Below are 17,365 nucleotides of genomic sequence, written 5' to 3' on the forward strand. Positions count from 1 at the left end.
GTGGGATATCAGCCAATGGCTTCAAGGTAGATGGTTTCCATTCCCCAAACTCTGATACATGGTTCTCAGCAGATGGGATATGCAGTGTGTGTTTCTGTGAGTCTGTGTGTGTGTTTAGAGACCTGCCAGGAAGAAAGCGCTGATGGACCAGGGAATCCAAAATGGACTCAGTTGCTGAGTCTAACCCACATGCCCAGTCAAGCTGAGCAGCAGTGTGGGACAGAATCAGCCACTGCCATCTTTTTAGAGAGTTGCCAACTTTTAAAATAATTACATCAGTCCTTAGTTATTTTAAGTAGCAATATTGCAACAGGGAAAATTAAATTTATTCCAAGAGTAAGTTAAGAAACATATCACACTGTGGTATGAACCCATTTGCTCTGATAAATTTATGTTTTAGGTCTCATATTTATGGGGAGAGACCACCCCATAAAATATTTCCAGCAATTCATTTTGTGTTAGAGGAGCCAAAACAGTGTCTGCAGCTGTAATTGTTCTCAAAATTCCACCTAATAGATTGGTCACTGATTCTTCCTTTTAGGGGAAATAACACATAATTCCTTAGATTTTATTATAGATGATAAAGTATGAATCATATGAAATTGCCATTTTTATATATCAAACATGGTCAAATATCAATTTCAATTGACCTAATAACAATGTTTAACCTAATAACAATCTGGGACGTGGTCGTTAAGGATTTCTAAAATCTGATATGATTAAAATTTTCATTATAATTTTCACCAATTCTTTGTTATATGGAGGTCCTTTATTCTTTGGAAAGCACAAGTAGGTAGAGTATATGGACTTGGTCTTTCTCTTACCTAAATCAGTGGTATCCAAAAAGTTTTTAATTGGAGATTTGAAATAATGGTGGTTCCAAACTGAGTGCAGTTTGTTAATAACTGGTTTATGCATAGAGTCACATAGGTCACGTATGTGACCACAGAATTGCCAACTATAATATACATTGCCTTTACCACTAATTTGATGACAACACTGATCCAGGTAGACTCTGTGCCTGAAATGGCATGTGGAACAACTTGCATAAATTACATTTCCTCTGGGCTTACATTTTATATTAGCTACTCTATATCTTCATGTGATGGATTTTCAACTAGGGGTGAATTGTAACCATCTGACTTTTATGCTTTTCATCCAATAACAAAGTTGTGACTTTAGATTGTAATTAAATGATTCTGAAAAATCTTAAGAAAGAATTGAGAAGGCTTAAGAGGTAAGTTGCTTAGAGGTTGAGAGCACAGACTCTAGAGCCAAACTGCTGGGGTTTAGATTCAGCCCTACATTTTATTAACTGTGTGATTTGGACAAATTATCTCCCTGTGCCTCAGTTTTCTCATCTATGTAAAAGCTTAATAATAGTTTAGAGTTGTTGAGAGGATTAAATGCTTTAATGTATATAAACCATTTTACATAAACTGATACGTTGTAAATGTCATAAGTGTTGGAGATTATTATTCAACAATTAAGTATTTTGACAACCCTCCTTATACTGATACAGACTAAGTCTAGCCTGATATATTTTACCAAAAAAAGGCCTTTTTTTTATTACAGAACATTTCTTCTGAAGCAATAGAAATTATGAACTAAAATAGAGCTTGATTTAAATATTAGTTTCTTCCTTCTCCCATTTTTCTTCCTTCCAAAAGAGGGCTTTTCCTGACTTTTCCCCCAAGACCCTGTATATAGTCATCACTTTCTTCAGTTGTAGCTGAGAAGGTATCCTGATCATACTTGAATATTCTGCACCTACAAAATCTCATCCATCATTTTCCTTCCTTTAGAAAGTATGAGAATATTTGCCACAAGACTTAAAATTTTAAAGTTGTTGCTAGACATACCTAGGAAGTAATGAGGAGAAGTTGCTGAAAGATCTTCCTAATGTTAAAAAGAGCCCAAAGTATGATTAAACTGTTCATAATTATATTATGGAAGTACAGAAAAAGTACTGTCCTCAAGCAAGTCAAAGAGTCTTGAGCAACCATTCAGTATTTATTGTGTTGGGGAAAGAAAGGATGTGGATTTTGATTAGGGCCAGTGCCAGTAGTAAGAAATGTTGACATTCTCTTCAGCTGAACTTACAGGGAAACCTTAGCCAGGAATGAGAACACAGTACTCTCACTGTCTGGAGAAGCACTGCCCAACAGAAACATACAGTGACATATATAGATATATATACTTAAAATTATATATAAAAATATATATAAAATTTTCTAGTAGCTACATTAAAAAAGTAAAAATAAGTAATTGAAATTATTATAAATTTAATAATATAGTTTACTTAACCCAGTAATAAATATTATCACTTCAAAAGTGTTAATGATATATTTTACATTCTATCCTCATACTATATCTTTAGAATCCAATGGTATTTTACACTTATAAGCACATCTCAGTTTGTACTAGCCTCACTCCAAATGCTCAATAGCCACATGCGGCCACTTTATTGGATAGCAAAGGTTTATAGTGATTAGAACAGAGACTGGAAGCTCAGGTTAAAACCATGGAGAGCACCAAGATTTAAGTGGGGTGGAAGAACACAAAGGTTCTAGGGAGTGGGGAAAAACAGGCAGAGAAAAGGAAATGGGAGCTGACAAAAGTATTGTAAACAATTTTGTAAACAAAGTCAAGAAGGAGAGCATATCTAAAAGAACTCACCATCTCCATAGGAAAACTTATAATTTTCCCCCTCCAGAGCTGGTCATCTTCCAATGTCCTCTTTCTCATGAGATGAGAGGCACCACCATCCCTCAGAGTTCAGACAGAACCAAAGAGTCATTCTTGAAATCCCCTTACCCACCATATGCAATCCATCACAAAAACTTGTCAAAATGCCTTCTAAGTATCCCAAATCCCTCTACCACTCAGATCTTCTACCAGACTCTTAGAGTCTACCACAAATTATTTTTGTCCCTTGCATGGACTGTGACAAAGTCCTTAGTACTCTATCTCCATCTATTATAGAGCCCTCCAACTTTTTCCCTCCATTGCTACCTCAGGAATCTTTTAAATCTGCAAATCTAAAAATATTACTACCTGAGTAAAATCTTAAAAAGCCTGAAATCTTTCAAGGCTTGCAAGACCCTGTATGGTGTGGGCCTGTCACCTCTTTAATCCTTCTGTCATGAGTCATCCCTTCCATCACCACTCTAACAGCATTGGCCTTTATTCAGTATCTTGTACTTGGCATGCTCCCTCCTACCACAGGATCTTTGCACATGTTCATTCCTGGTCACTCAGAGCCATAGCTCACTATCCCCAGAATGTTTTGCATTCCTTTATATCTCATACTGTTTCCTCTTTCTGAACTTCTACTCCTCTTCTTTTCCACTTGATTAGATACCATTCCTACTTTTTCTTCGGATCAAATATCGCCTCTGTTCTGAAACTTTTCGAATTCTTAAGGGCAGAATTAAACATTTCTACCTCTGAGCTCTTAAATGCTCTGTTAATAGCATATTCTTTCATGAATTGTAACAAATATACCACACTAATGCAAGGTGCTAATAATAGCGTGGTATATGGGAACTCTGTATTTTATGCGTGACTTTTCTATAAACCTATAACTTCTTTAATAAAAAAGCCAATTAACCATAAAAACTAGATTCTACCCTAAAGATAATTTCTAAATGTTTTAAATAAAAGGTGAATAAACATACACACATAAAATACTATTGAGTTGATCCAAAATATCGATGTTTCTTTTTCTAGGGTGAGCCTGGTCTTCCCGGCCCTTCTGGTCCTCCAGGACCCCCCGGTATTGGACATCAAGGCATGAAGGTAAAGATAGTTTATCTTTGGCCATTTATGAATATTGTATATATTGTAGAGTCTGGGGATCTCTGATATGAACCCTATTCAGCCAAACCTTCACAGACACAAAAGACTGCCTGCTGAAGTTACTAACAGTTTGAATGCTTGGATACTGCAATGCCCTGGTCAGGGGGAATTACCACAAAGGATTAGCAATGTAATTTTTGATCTAGTTGGAATGAAAAACTTGCTTGCCTCCAAATACCCATTCTCTCGTCAATGTACATATAGTTCTGTTGAGTTTTCATGGACTAGAAATGTAAATATGCAAAAATGTTATCAGGAGGTGTAACACCTTAATGTATCAGCTTCCTTCCTGCTCACATGAAATAAGTATAAGGAGATTGAACTCAGAAGAACTGAGTAAGTAAATGTTGAGCAATTGGTTGTAGGGAATAGAAATGGCTGGAACACCCAATACCTTAGGGGGCTCTACACCATGAAGCATATAATAGAGCAGACGTGCTTATTTTTAGTAGGTTTTCTATGTTGGAACAATAAGACTTTGGTGCAGGACAAAAATAGAGAGAGTACCAAACACTGTACTTTGAATGTAATCAGGTATTGCCATGTATGACATTTAGACCATAAGCACAGTGAGACTTAAGGGAGGATGGAGTTTATTTTGGCGCAAGTATTGGAGAAGGGTTCTAGAGGAGATAAAGTGTGAATCAGAACTTAAAGGGAAGGTGAAGTGGAACAGAACCATGATGAAAGAAGGGCAACAGTCCTGGCTGGTGCTGAGGGGACAGGGAATAGCACAAACATTGTTAGCTTGACCATAACGGTAACCAAAATGAATTGCCACTCAGTCCATCTTGCCAATTACTATACAGTAGTTTGTGGAAGCTAAAAGAGCTGCATTGCAGTTAGAGAAGAAGAGATGATGTACAGTTTAGGATATTTTTTTTTACACTTGAATCCATGTGGTTTAACCTCCTCTAAGATTTTTTTCTATCTTTATGAGTATGAAAAGCCTCACTACTTTGCTATTATAGTTTTTGAAATTACCGTAGTATAGTATATTGTGTTCATTTTATCATTCCCTATTTGCTGTTGTGTAGTAAGTGGTAGTGTGCTTGAGTGATTTTTAAAATTCCACGTTTTTTTCTTTTTGATATGTAAAAATGAGGATTTCTTTATTTAAAAACCTGAACTTTCCTTCTATTATTTATTTTTCTTAGGGAGAAAGAGGCCAAGAAGGAAGAACGGGAGCTCCAGGACCTGTTGGAATTGGTGAGCCAGGACAGCCAGTAAGTACCAGTCAATTCTAGATGGATTGAAAACGACCAGTTAGTTCTCATGTGCTCTTTTTATTTAGAATAAATAGTTAAAATCAAGCCACTTTAGTTTTAGCAACACTTGAAATAGAGCCACATATACATGATTTGTATAACTGTATCTTTCTTACTGGCAAGTAAAAGACTAATCAACCTGTCCAAAAAGAAAAAAGTTCTCATGTGTCAAAATTTCCTAGGACACAAGAGATCTAGATTCAGATCCAATCTCTGTATTTTGTTATTAATCTTCCTGTAACTATGAGAAAATAACTGGGAATGAGGATCTTGCTTATTACCTGATTCATCAATATACTCTAAAGCTAGGCTTGATGGTAGTGTACAGATAATACCTGCTATTTGCAGCTTCTACTTAATGTAGTTTTGAAGTTTACTATTGTTGAAGAAGAAAAAAGTATGTTTCTATTAAAAGAGAATTGTAGAAGAAAGGGAGAAAACGTAACAATTCTAGGAAAGAACTTTAACTGACTTGACATACAAATAAAAATAACTGATTGTGAAATAATTAGTTTCCTCATTTGTTTTTGCATCGCATATATCCTCACATGTAAATATTAGCAGAAAAATGTGCTTCCTTGCTGTATTCTGTGAGTGAAATAGCAGCATATTGTGTGAGGGTTAGGCTTTTCATTAAAGTCCAGATACCCTAATTTTAAAAAGAAAGCATTGTATAGAGGGAAAAAACTCACTGTCTAATATCCAGAGGTCAGAGATATAGTCTAAGTTTCCATTAACTAGATAGTGACCTTAAAAGTAAACTATTCACTTCCTTGGGTACCTGTTTTGGTTATGTATTGCTGGAAGACAAACTGTCTCAAGATCTAGTGTCGTAGAGCAACATGTATTTCTTATTTTTCACGATCCTATGGGTTGACTGAGCAGTTCTTCATAAGAGCCAACTGGGGTACTGGAATGGCTTACATGCTATGAATGACATTGCTAGTACTAGCTGTTGGCTAGGAGCTCAGCTGATGCTGTTGCTCAGGGCACCACAGTTCTTCACGTGTGTCTCTATATGTGACTTTTGGGGCTTCCTCACAACATGGCTCTTGGGTTCCAAGATGAAGTGTTTTGTTTTGTTTTTTAATAATTTTATTGATAAATCTTCACACACAAACATTCCATACATGGCGTTCAAACAGTGGCTCACAGTATCATCACATAATTGTGTCTTCGTCACCATGATCATTTTTTAAAGCATTTGCATCACTCCAGAAAAAGAAAAAACTGATACATACCGTATACCACTTACCCATCCCTCTCACTGACCACTAGTATTTTCATCTTCCCAATTTATTTTACCCTTTGCCCTCCATATTATTTATTTATTTATTATCCATATTCTTTTTACTCATTCATCCATACCTTGGATAAAAGGAGCACCAGACACAAGGTTTTCACAATCACACACGCATTATAAAGGTTTGTATATCTTTATACAATCATCTTGAAGAAGCATGAACACAGGTGAATAGTTTCAGATACTTCCCTCCATCCACTACAATACATAAACTAAAAAGAATATCTATATAATGCATAAAAATAACCTCCAGGATAACCTCTCGAGTGTGTTTGAAATCTCTCAGCTGCTTAAACTTTCTTTTATCTCATTTCTCTCTCCCCCCTTTTGGTCAAGAAGGCTTTCTAAGCCCTTGATGCAGGTCTCCACTCATCCCTAGAGTTCTGTCCCACGTTACCAGGAAGGTTTACACCCCTGGGAGTCATATCCCATGCAGGAAGGAGGACAGTGAGTTCACCTGCCAAGTGGGTTTAAAAAGAGAGGCCACATCTGACCAACAAAAGAGGTTCTCTGGGGGTGACTCTTAGGCCTAATTTTAAGTAGGCTGTACTGGTTTGAAAAAAGCATGCCCCCTACGAAAGCCATGTTTTAATATAAATCCCATTTCATAAAGGTAGAATAATCTCTATTCAATACTGTGTGTTTGAAACTGTAACGAGATCATCTCCCTGGATGATGTGATTTAGTCAAGAATAGTTGTTAAACTGGATTAGGGGACGACATGTCTCCACCCATTTGGGTGGGTCTTGATTGGTTTATTGGAGTCCTATAAAAGAGGAAATATTTTGGAGAATGAGAGATTCAGAGAGAGCAACACTATGAAGCAGAGAGTCCACCAGCCAGCAACCTTTGGAGATGAAGAAGGAAAACACCTCCCGGGGAGCTTCATGAAACAGGAAGCCAGGAGACAAAGCTAGCAGATGACACTGTGTTCTCCATGTGCCCTTCCAGATGAGAGAGAAGCCCTGACTGTGTTCACCACATGCCTTCTCACTTGAGAGAGAAACCCTGAGCTTCATTGGCCTTCTTGAACCAAGGTATCTTTCCCTGGATGGATGCCTTTGATTGGCCATTTCTATAGACTTGTTTTAATTGGGACATTTTCTTGGCCTTAGAACTGTAAACTAGCAACTCATTAAATTCCCCTTGTTAAAAACCATTCCGTTTCTAGTATATTGCATTCCAGGAGCTAGCAAACTAGAACATAGGTTTAGCCTCTCCTTTGCAGGAATAAGTTTCATAGAGGCGAACCACAAGATCGAGGGCTTGGCCTATTGATTTGGTTGTCTCCACTGCTTGTGAGAATATCAGGAATTCTCCAAATGGGAAAGTTGAATATTTCATCCTTTCTTCCCAGTTCCCCCAAGGGGACTTTGCAAATACTTTTTTATTCTCAGCTCAGATTACTCTGGATATACTGGGGCATCACACTAACCTGGACAAACCAACAAAATCTCACGCCCTTCTCAAATCCATGTACTTATGGTATTCAATTAAACTGACCATACAAGTTAAATTAGGAAACGTACTACCCAAAATATAAATTTTGCACCAAATGAACATCTTTCCCTTTGGTCTCCTACCGAAGTTGAAGTTTTAAAGTATGGATGATATCATCCTTTACCCAGTATTCTGATTTACCTTAGTGCTATCCAGATCATTTTCATTCATTTTCTCTACTTTTTCAACTTTTTAAACAGTTCCTGTATGAGGTACTGCTGACTTTCATAGCTTCAGAGCTCTAACTCTGAGTCTCAGGTGTCACATAAATACCTGAAGTTTCCTGGAACTACCAGGTTATAAACAAACAGCTCAGTATCTCAGAATTTGAAAATAAAAGTTATAACTCCAGAGTTTATGTGACTACTGTAAGAACTTACAATCTAGGACCATTTACAATAGGCCCCAACCTGATAACCCATGCTCTCAACTTCAGTTCACTGAGTTTTTATATTATAATTAGCCCATCTGAGTGAGGAATGATAATATTTGTCTTTTTGTTTCTTTTTAAAAAATTTTATTGACAAAACCAGACAATATACAAACATGAACATTCTTAACATATGAACATTCCATATTTGATGTACTATCAATGGCTCACAATATCATCACATAGTTGTATATTCATCACCATGATCATTTCTTAGAACATTTGCATCACTCCAGAAAAAGAAATAAAAAGAAAAACTCATATATACCATACCCCTTTCCCCTCCCTCTCATTGACCACTGGTATTTCCATCTACCCAATATATTTTAAACTTTGTTCCTCCTATTTTTTTCTATACCCCTTACCACTCCCTTTCATTGATCACTAGTATTTCAATCTATTTAATTTATTTTAACATTTGTTCCCCCTATTATTTATTTATTTTTAATCCATAGTTTTTACTCATCTGTCCATACCGTAGATAAAAGGAGCATCAAACACAAGGTTTGTACAATCACACAGTCACATTGTGAAAGCTATACCATTATGCAATCATCTTAAAGAATCAAGGCTACCAGAACACAGCTCTACAGTTTCAGGACTTCCCGTTAGCCTCTCTAATATACCTTAAACTAAAAAGGGGGTATTTATAGAATGTGTAAGAAGAACCTCCAGGATAACCTCTCAACTCTGAAATCTCTCAGCCACTGACACTTTATTTTGCCTCATTTCTCTTTCCCCTTTCCTTTTTGTTTCTTAACATACCATCCTTAAGGTTCATTCACCTAGTTGCATACCCCAGGACTTCCTTCTTGCAGCCACTCAGTAGTCTATTGTATGTATACACCATAGTTCCCCCTTCTATTCCTCACTTGTACCCTTAGGCCACCTACATCCATTGTGGATCACAAACAGTGCTGCTGTAAACACCGGTATGCAAATATACATTCCTGTCCCCATGTTCAGTTACTCCAGGTATATACTGAGCAACAGGGTTTCAGGTTCATAAAGCAACCCCAACCCTAGCCTCTTGTGAAACCACCACATTGCTTTACAAGAAGCTGCATCTCTCTGCTTCCCTTCCAACAGTAAATAGGTATATCTCTTTCTCTGCATTTTCTCTAGCACTTGCTTCTCTCTGTTCATTTTTCCTGTTTTTTTCTGTTTGCATTGTCAGGCACTGGAAATTGAACCCTGGTCTCTGGCTTGGCAGGCAAGGACTCTGTCTGCTGAGCCACCATGGCCCACCCTCTCTGTTCGTTTTTAAGCAGTTCTATTTATATATCATATAATCCAGCTTAAGTGTATAGACATACCTTTGCCAAGATAATCTATGTGAAGACATTTTATTTCCTTTTTCTTCCACAGAGTCCATACCCCTCCTCCATGCCCCTCCCCCAACCTGTTGACATTTGGTTTGGGCATAATGCCTTTGTTACATTCAGTGGAAGCATATTACAATGTTTCTGTTGACTATAGACCCAAGTTTGCATAGACTGCACTTTTTCCCATATACCATCTATTGTCAGCACCCTGCAATGTTGACATTCATTTGTTCCCTCTCATGCAAAAATGATTTCCACATCATTGTCCATTCTGGGCATTCCTCATTATACCATCTCAATCTCTACTCTCTAACTTTCCTTCTGATTTCATATGTGCCCCTAGCCCTTCTCCCTCAATCATACTCACATTCTGCTTCATTCAGTGTACGTATATTATTGTGCTACAATTAGGTAGTATTGTGTTATCCATTTCTGAATTTTTACAAATCAGTCCTGTTGCACGATCTGTATTCCTTCAGCATCAATTGCCCAATCTCTACCTATGTCTATTTCCTGATAACCTGAGTTCTTAACTTCAATTCTCCAAGTTCACTCATTAATGTTAGTTCATATTAGTGAGACCATACAGTGTTTATCCTTTTGTTTCTGGCTAATTTCACTCAGCATAATGTCCTAAAGGTGCATCCACATTATTACATGCTTCATGGCTTCATTCTGTGTTACAGCTGGGTAATATTCCATCATATGTATATACCACAGCTTGTTTAGCCACTCACCTCTTGATGGACATTACGGCTGTTTCCATCTCTTTGCAATCAGAAATAATGCTACTATAAGCATTGGTATGCAGATCTCCGTTTGTGTCCTTGCCCTCAGGTTCTTTGAATATATACTTAGTAATGGGATTGCTGGATCATTTGGCAGTTCTATACATAGCCTCACGCAGAACCACCAAACTGCCTTCCAGAACGTTTGTACCATTTTACATTCCCATCAACAGTGGATAAGTGTGCCTCTTTCTCCACATCCTCTCCAGCACTTGCTATTTTCTGGTTTTTGGATAATGGCCATTCTGGTGGGTGTGAGATGATATCTCATTGTGGTTTTGATTTGCATTTCTGTAATAGCCAGTGAAGTCTACATCTTTTCATGTGCCTTTGGCCTTTCCTATTTCCTCTTCTGAGAAATGTATGTTCATATCTTTTGCTCATTTTTAAATTGGATTCTTTGTCTTTTTGTTGTTGAGTTGAAGAATCCCTTTATATATTCTGGATACTAAACCCTTCTGTGATATATGGTTTCAAAATATTGTTTCCCATTGTATAGAGTTCCTTTTTACTTTCTTGACAAAGTTCTTTGAAGCACAAAACTGTTTAATTTTGAGGAGTTCCCATTTATCTATTTCTTTTTTCAATGTTTGTGCTCTTTGTGTAAGGTCTAGGAAACCACCTCCTATTAAATGTTTATAAGATATTTCCCTACATTTTCTTCTGAAAGTTTTATGATCTTAGCTCTAATGTTTATGTCTTTGATCATTTTTTTAAACTTTTTTATTGTATTGTATAACATATATACAAAACAAAGAAATAAAAAAGCAATAGTTTTCAAAGCACTCTTCAACAAGTGGTTACAGGACAGATCCCAGAGTTTGTCAGGGGCTACCATACGATCCTCTCATAATTTTCCTTCTAGCTGCTCCAGAATACAGAAGGCTAGAGGGCTTAAATAGTTTTTTATCATCACAATTGACTTTTTTTTCCTCCTTTTTTTGTGGACAATAACATATAAACCAAAAAGCTATAACTTTCAAAGCACAGTACAGTTAATTGTAGAACATATTTCAGACTTTGACATGGATTACAATTTCACAATCTTTGATCCATTTTGAGTTAATTTTTGTATAGGGTAGGAGTTATGGATCCCCTTGCATTCTTTTGCATATGTATATTCAGTTCTCCAAGCACCATTTATTGAAGAGGCCCCTTTGTCTGTGGTGGATTACCTTCACTGCATTATCAAAGATCAATTATTCATAGATGAGAGGGTCTATTTATGAACACTCCATTTGATTCCATTTGTCAATGTATCTATCTTTATGCCAGTACCATGCTGTTTTAACTACTGTAACTTTAAAGTCTGGTAGTGTGAGACCTCCCATTCATTTTTCTTGCTCAAGATATTTTTAGCTATTTGGGGTACTCTTCCCTTCCAAATAAATTTGGTTATTTGTTTTTCTATTTCTGCAAAGCAAGTTTTTGGGATTTTAGTTGTTATTACATTGAATCTATAAATCAATTTGGGCGGAATTGACATCTTAACTGTATTAAGTCTTCAATCCATGAACACAGTATGCCCTTCCATTTATTTAGACCTTCCATGATTTCTTTTAGGAAATTCTTGTGCTAGGTCTTTTGTATCCTTAGTCAAATTTATTCCTAAATACTTGATTCTTTTGCTATTGTAAATGGAATTTTTTTCTTCATCTCCTCCTCAGGTTGCTCATTACTAGTGTATAGAAACGCTACTGATTTTAGGGTATTGATCTTGTGCCCTGCCACTTTGCTGTACTCATTTACTAGCTCTAGTAGCTTTGCTGTAGATTTTTTGGGATTTTTGACATACAATATGTCATCTGCAAACAATGAGAGTTTTGCTTTTTCCTTTCCGATTTAGATGATTTTTATTTCTTTTTCTTGTCTAATTGCTCTGGCGAGAACTGCCAGCACAATGTTGAATAACAATGATGACAGGGAGCATCCTTGTCTTGTTCCTGATATTAGAGGGAAAGCTTTCAGCCTTTCCCCATTGAGAATGATGTTAGCTGTGGGTTTTTCATATATTCCCTTTATTATGTTGAGGAAGTTCCCTCCTATTCCTATTTTGTGAAATGTTTTTATCAAGAAAGGATGTTGAATTTTGTCAAATGCCTTTTCCGCATCAATCCAGACGATCATGTGGTCTTTCTGCTTGATTTGTTCATATGGTGTACTACATTAATTGATTTTCTAATGTTGAACCATCCTTGCATACCTGAAATAAATCTCACTTGGTTATGGTGTATAATTCTTTTAATGTGCTGCTAGATTCAATTTGTGAGTATTAAATTGAGGATTTTGCATCTATATTCATTAGAGAGATTGGTTTGTAATTTTCTTTTCTTGTAGTATCTTTGTCTGGCTTTGGCATTAGGATGATTTTGACTTCATAGAATGAATTAGGTAACTTTCCCTCCGCTTCAATTTTTTTGAAGAGTTTGAGCAGGATTGGTGTTAATTCTTTCTTGAGTGTTTGGTAGAATTCACATGTGAAGCCATCTGTTCTTGGACTTTTCTTTTTTGGGAGCTTCTTAATGACTGATTCAATTTCTTTACTTATGATTGGTTTGTTGAGGTCGTCTATTTCTTCTCGAGTCAAAGTTAGTTGTTCATGCCTTTCTAGGAAGTTGTCCATTTCATCTACATTGTTGTATTTATTAGCACAAAGTTGTTCATAGTATCCTGTCATTACTTCCTTTATTTCTGTGGGTCAGTGGCTATGTCTCCTCTTCTTTTTTAAAAAAATTTTTTTTATTAATATAACCAATCAACATACAATATGAACATTCTTTTTTTTAAAAATCACATAGTTGTATATTCATCATCATGATCATTTCTTAGAAGATTTGCATCAGTTCAGAAAAAGAAAACAGAAAAAAATTCGTACATACCATACCCCTTACTCTGCCCTATCACTGATCACTAGCATTTCAATCTACTAAATTTATTTTAACATTTTCCCACTATTATTTATTTGTCTTTAATCCATATGTTTTATTCATTTGTCCATAAGGTAGATTAAAGAAATATCAGATACAAGGTTGTCACAATCACACAGTCACATTGTGAAAGCTATATCATTATACAATCATCTTCAAGAAACATGACTACTGAAACACAGCTCTACATTTTCAGGCAGTTCCCAGCCTCTCTGTTATGCCTTAACTAAAAAGGTGAAGTCTATTTAATGCATAAGAATAACTTCCAGGATAACCTGTCGACTCTGTTTGGAATCTTTCAGCCACTGACACTTTATTTTGTCTCATTTCTCTTTTCCCTCTTTCAGTCAGGAAGTTTTTCTCAATCCCTTGGTTCTGAGTCCCAGCTCATTCTAGGATTTCTGTCACACGTTCTCAGGAAGATTCACACCCCTGGGAGTCATGTCCCACGTGGGGGGGGGGGAGGACAGTGACTTTGTTTGTCATGTTGGCTGAGAGAGAGAGGCCACATCTGAGCAACAAGCTATTCTGTCTTACAGCTTCTCTTGGGGGTGACTCCTAGGCATAATTTAAGTGGGCTTAGCCTATCCTTTCTGGGGTTAAGTTTCATATGAACAAACTCCAAGATTGGGGGCTCTGCCTATTGCTTTGGTTGTCTCCACTGCTTGTGAGAATATCAAGAATTCTCCACTTGGGGAAGTTGAATTTCCCCCCATTCTCACCATTCCCCCAGTAGGACTTAGCAAATACTTTTTTATTCGCTGTTCAAATCCTTCTGGGATTTATCAAGGCATCACTCTGGACAAACCTAGAAAATCTCATGCCCTACTCAAGGTTACATGTACTTTGGTGTTCAATTAAGCTGTCCACATAAGTTATATTAGGAAATATACTAGTCAAAATATAAATTTTGTACCAAATAAACATTTTTTGCTTTAGTCTCACACATAAGTTAAAATTTTAAAATTTTAATTACCATCTATTTTCAACACCCTGCATTATTGACTTCCTTTGTTCTTCCTCATGCAACCATTTTTAAATTTGTACATTTGTATATTAGGCATTCCTAGATTATATCATCTCAGTCTTTATCGTATATCTTTCCTTCTTCATTTGTGCCCCCCAGGCCTCCTCCTTCAATCATTCTCACATTCAGCTTCATTCAGTGTTCTAACATTATTGTATTACAGTTAGGTAGTATTGTGCTATCCATTTCTGAATTTTTACATTCAGTCCTGTTGCACAATCTATTTCACTTCAGTTCCAGTTACCCAATATCTACCCTATTTCTATCTCCTGATGACCTCTGTTCTTAACTGAAATTATCCAAGTTCATTCATTAATGTTAGTTCATATCAGTGAGACAGTACAGTATTTGTCCTTTTGTTTCTGCCTTATCTCACTCATCATTATGTCCTTAAGGTTGATCCATGTTGTTACATACTTCATAACTTTATTCTGTCTTACAGCTGCATAATATTCCATTGTATGTATATACCACAGCTTGCTTAGCCACTCTTCTGTTGATGGACATCTTTGCTGTTTCCATATCTTGGCGATTACAAATAATGCTGCTATAAACATTGGTGTGCAAATGTCCGTTTGTGTTCTTGCCCCCATGTCCTCTGAGTAGATACCTAGCAATGGTATTGCTGGATCATATAGCAATTCTGTACTTAGCTTCCTGAGGATCCGCCACACTGCCTTCCACAGTGGTTGTACCATTTGACTTTCCCACCAAAAATGGATAAGTGTGCCTCTTTCTCCACATCCTCTCCAGCACTCATCATTTTCTGTTTTATTGATAATGGCCATTCTGGTGGGTATGAGATGATATCTCGTGGTTTTGATTTGCATTTCCCTAATAACCAGGGAAGTTGAACATCTTTTCATGTGCCTTTTGGCCATTTGTACTTCCTCTTTTGAGAAGTATCTGTTCAAGTCTTTTGACCATTTTGTAATTGGGTTGTCTGTATTTTTGTTGTTGAGTTGAACAATCTCTTTATATATTCTGGATACTAGACCTTTATCTGATATATCATTTCCAAATATTGTCTCCCATTGTGTAGTGTAAACTGTCTTTTTACTTACTTGACAAAGTTCTTTGATGAAAAAGTGTTTAATTTTGAGGAGTTCCCATTTCTTTCTTCCTTTCTTCAGTGCTCGTGCTGCGGGTGTAAAGTCTAGGAAACTGCCTCCGATTATAAGATTTATAAGATATTTCCCTCCATTTTCTTCTAACAGTTTTACGGTCTTAGATCTATTGTTTAGGTCTTTGATCCATTTTGAGTTAATTTTTGTGTAGGGTGTGAAATATGGATCCTCTTTCATTCTTTTGCATGTGGATATCCAGTTCTCTAGGCACCATTTATTGAAGAGACTGTTCTGTCTCAAGTGAGTTGGCTTGGCTACCTTAATCAAAAATCAGTTGTCCATAGATGAGAGGGTCTATATCTGAACACTCTATTCGATTCAGTTGGTAAGTATATCTATCTTTATGCTAGTACCATGCTGTTTTGACCACCGTAGCTTCATAATATGCCTTAAAGTCAGGAGAATGAGACCTCCAACTTCATTTTTCTTTCTCAGGATGCTTCTAGCTATTTGGGGTACCCTGCCCTTCCAGATAAATTTGGTTATTGGTTTTTCTATTTCTGAAAAGTAACTTTTGAGGATTTAAATTGGTATGATATTGCATTGAATCTGCCAATCAATTTAGGTAGACTTGACATCTTTAGTATATTTAGTCTTCCAATCCATTAATATGGTATGCCCTTCTGTTTATTTAGGCTCCTTTGATTTAACACTTTCTTATAGTTTTCTCTGTATAGGTCTTTTGTCTCTTTAGTTAAATTTATTCCTAAATAATTTATTATTTTGGTTGTAATTGTAAATCGAATTCTTTTTTTGATTTCCCCCTCGATTGTTCATTGCTAATGTGTAGAAACACTACAGATTTTTGAGTGTTGATATTGTAACCTGCCAGTTTGCTGTGCTCACATATTAGTTGTAGTAGTTTTGCTGTGGATTTTTCTGGGTTTTCGATATAGTATCATTTCACCTGCAAACAGTGAGAGTTTTACTTCTTCCTGTCCAATGTTGATACTTTGTGTTTCTTTTTCTTGTCTAATCACTCTGGCTAGAATGTCCAACACAATGTTGAAGAACAATGGGGATAGTGGACATCCTTGTCTTGTTCCTGATCTTAGGGGGAAAGTTTTCAGTTTTTCCCCATTGAGGATGATGGGTTTTTCATATATTCCCTTTATCACGTTGACGAAGTTCCCTTCTCTTCCTATCCTTTAAAGTGTTTTCAACAGGAAAGGATGTTGAATTTTTTCAAATGCCTTTTCTGCATCAATCAAGATGATCATGTGTTTTTCTGCTTTGGTTTGTTGATATGGTGTATTACATTAGTTGATTTTCTTATGTTGAACCATCCTTGCATACCTGGGATTAATCCTACTTGGTCATGGTGTATAATTCTTTTAATATGCTGTTGGATTCAATTTGCAAGAATTTTGTTGAGGATTTTTACATCTTTATTCATAAGAAAGATTGGTCTGTAGTTTTATTATTTTTTTGTAATATCTTTGTCAGGCTTTGGTATTAGGGTGATGTTGGCTTTGTAGAATGAGTTAGATAGCTTTCCCACCTCTTCAATTTTTTTGAAGAGTTTGAGCATGATTGATACTAATTCTTTCTAGAATGTTTGGTAGAATTCACATGTGAAGCCATCTGGTCCTGGGCTTTTCTTTTTGGGGAGCTTCTTAATGACTGATTCATTTTCTTTATTATGATTGGTTTGTTTAAGTAATCTGTTTCTTCTAGAGTCAGTGTTGGTTGTTCATGCTTGTTCTAGTTTGCTAGCTGCCGGAATGCAACACACCAGAGAACAGACTGGCTTTTAATTAAAAGGGGATTTATTTTGTTAGTTCTTCAGAGGAAAGGCAGCTAACTTTC

The 17,365-nt window shown here is 36.4% G+C and overlaps 1 protein-coding gene across 1 annotated transcript in view; it reads left to right on the forward strand.

Moving 5' to 3' along the window:
* Positions 1 to 17,365, forward strand: part of COL28A1 (collagen type XXVIII alpha 1 chain) — a 201,584-nt gene that overhangs the window by 41,535 nt on the left and 142,684 nt on the right. Inside the window, exons 12-13 of the mRNA XM_077123093.1 lie at positions 3,733 to 3,801; positions 5,019 to 5,087. Coding sequence (XP_076979208.1) covers positions 3,733 to 3,801; positions 5,019 to 5,087 — 138 coding nt within the window. The remainder of the gene's footprint in view (positions 1 to 3,732; positions 3,802 to 5,018; positions 5,088 to 17,365) is intronic.

This window comes from Tamandua tetradactyla, chromosome 1 (assembly GCF_023851605.1).
Source record: "Tamandua tetradactyla isolate mTamTet1 chromosome 1, mTamTet1.pri, whole genome shotgun sequence".
In the NCBI taxonomy this organism is placed as follows: Eukaryota; Metazoa; Chordata; class Mammalia; order Pilosa; family Myrmecophagidae; genus Tamandua; species Tamandua tetradactyla.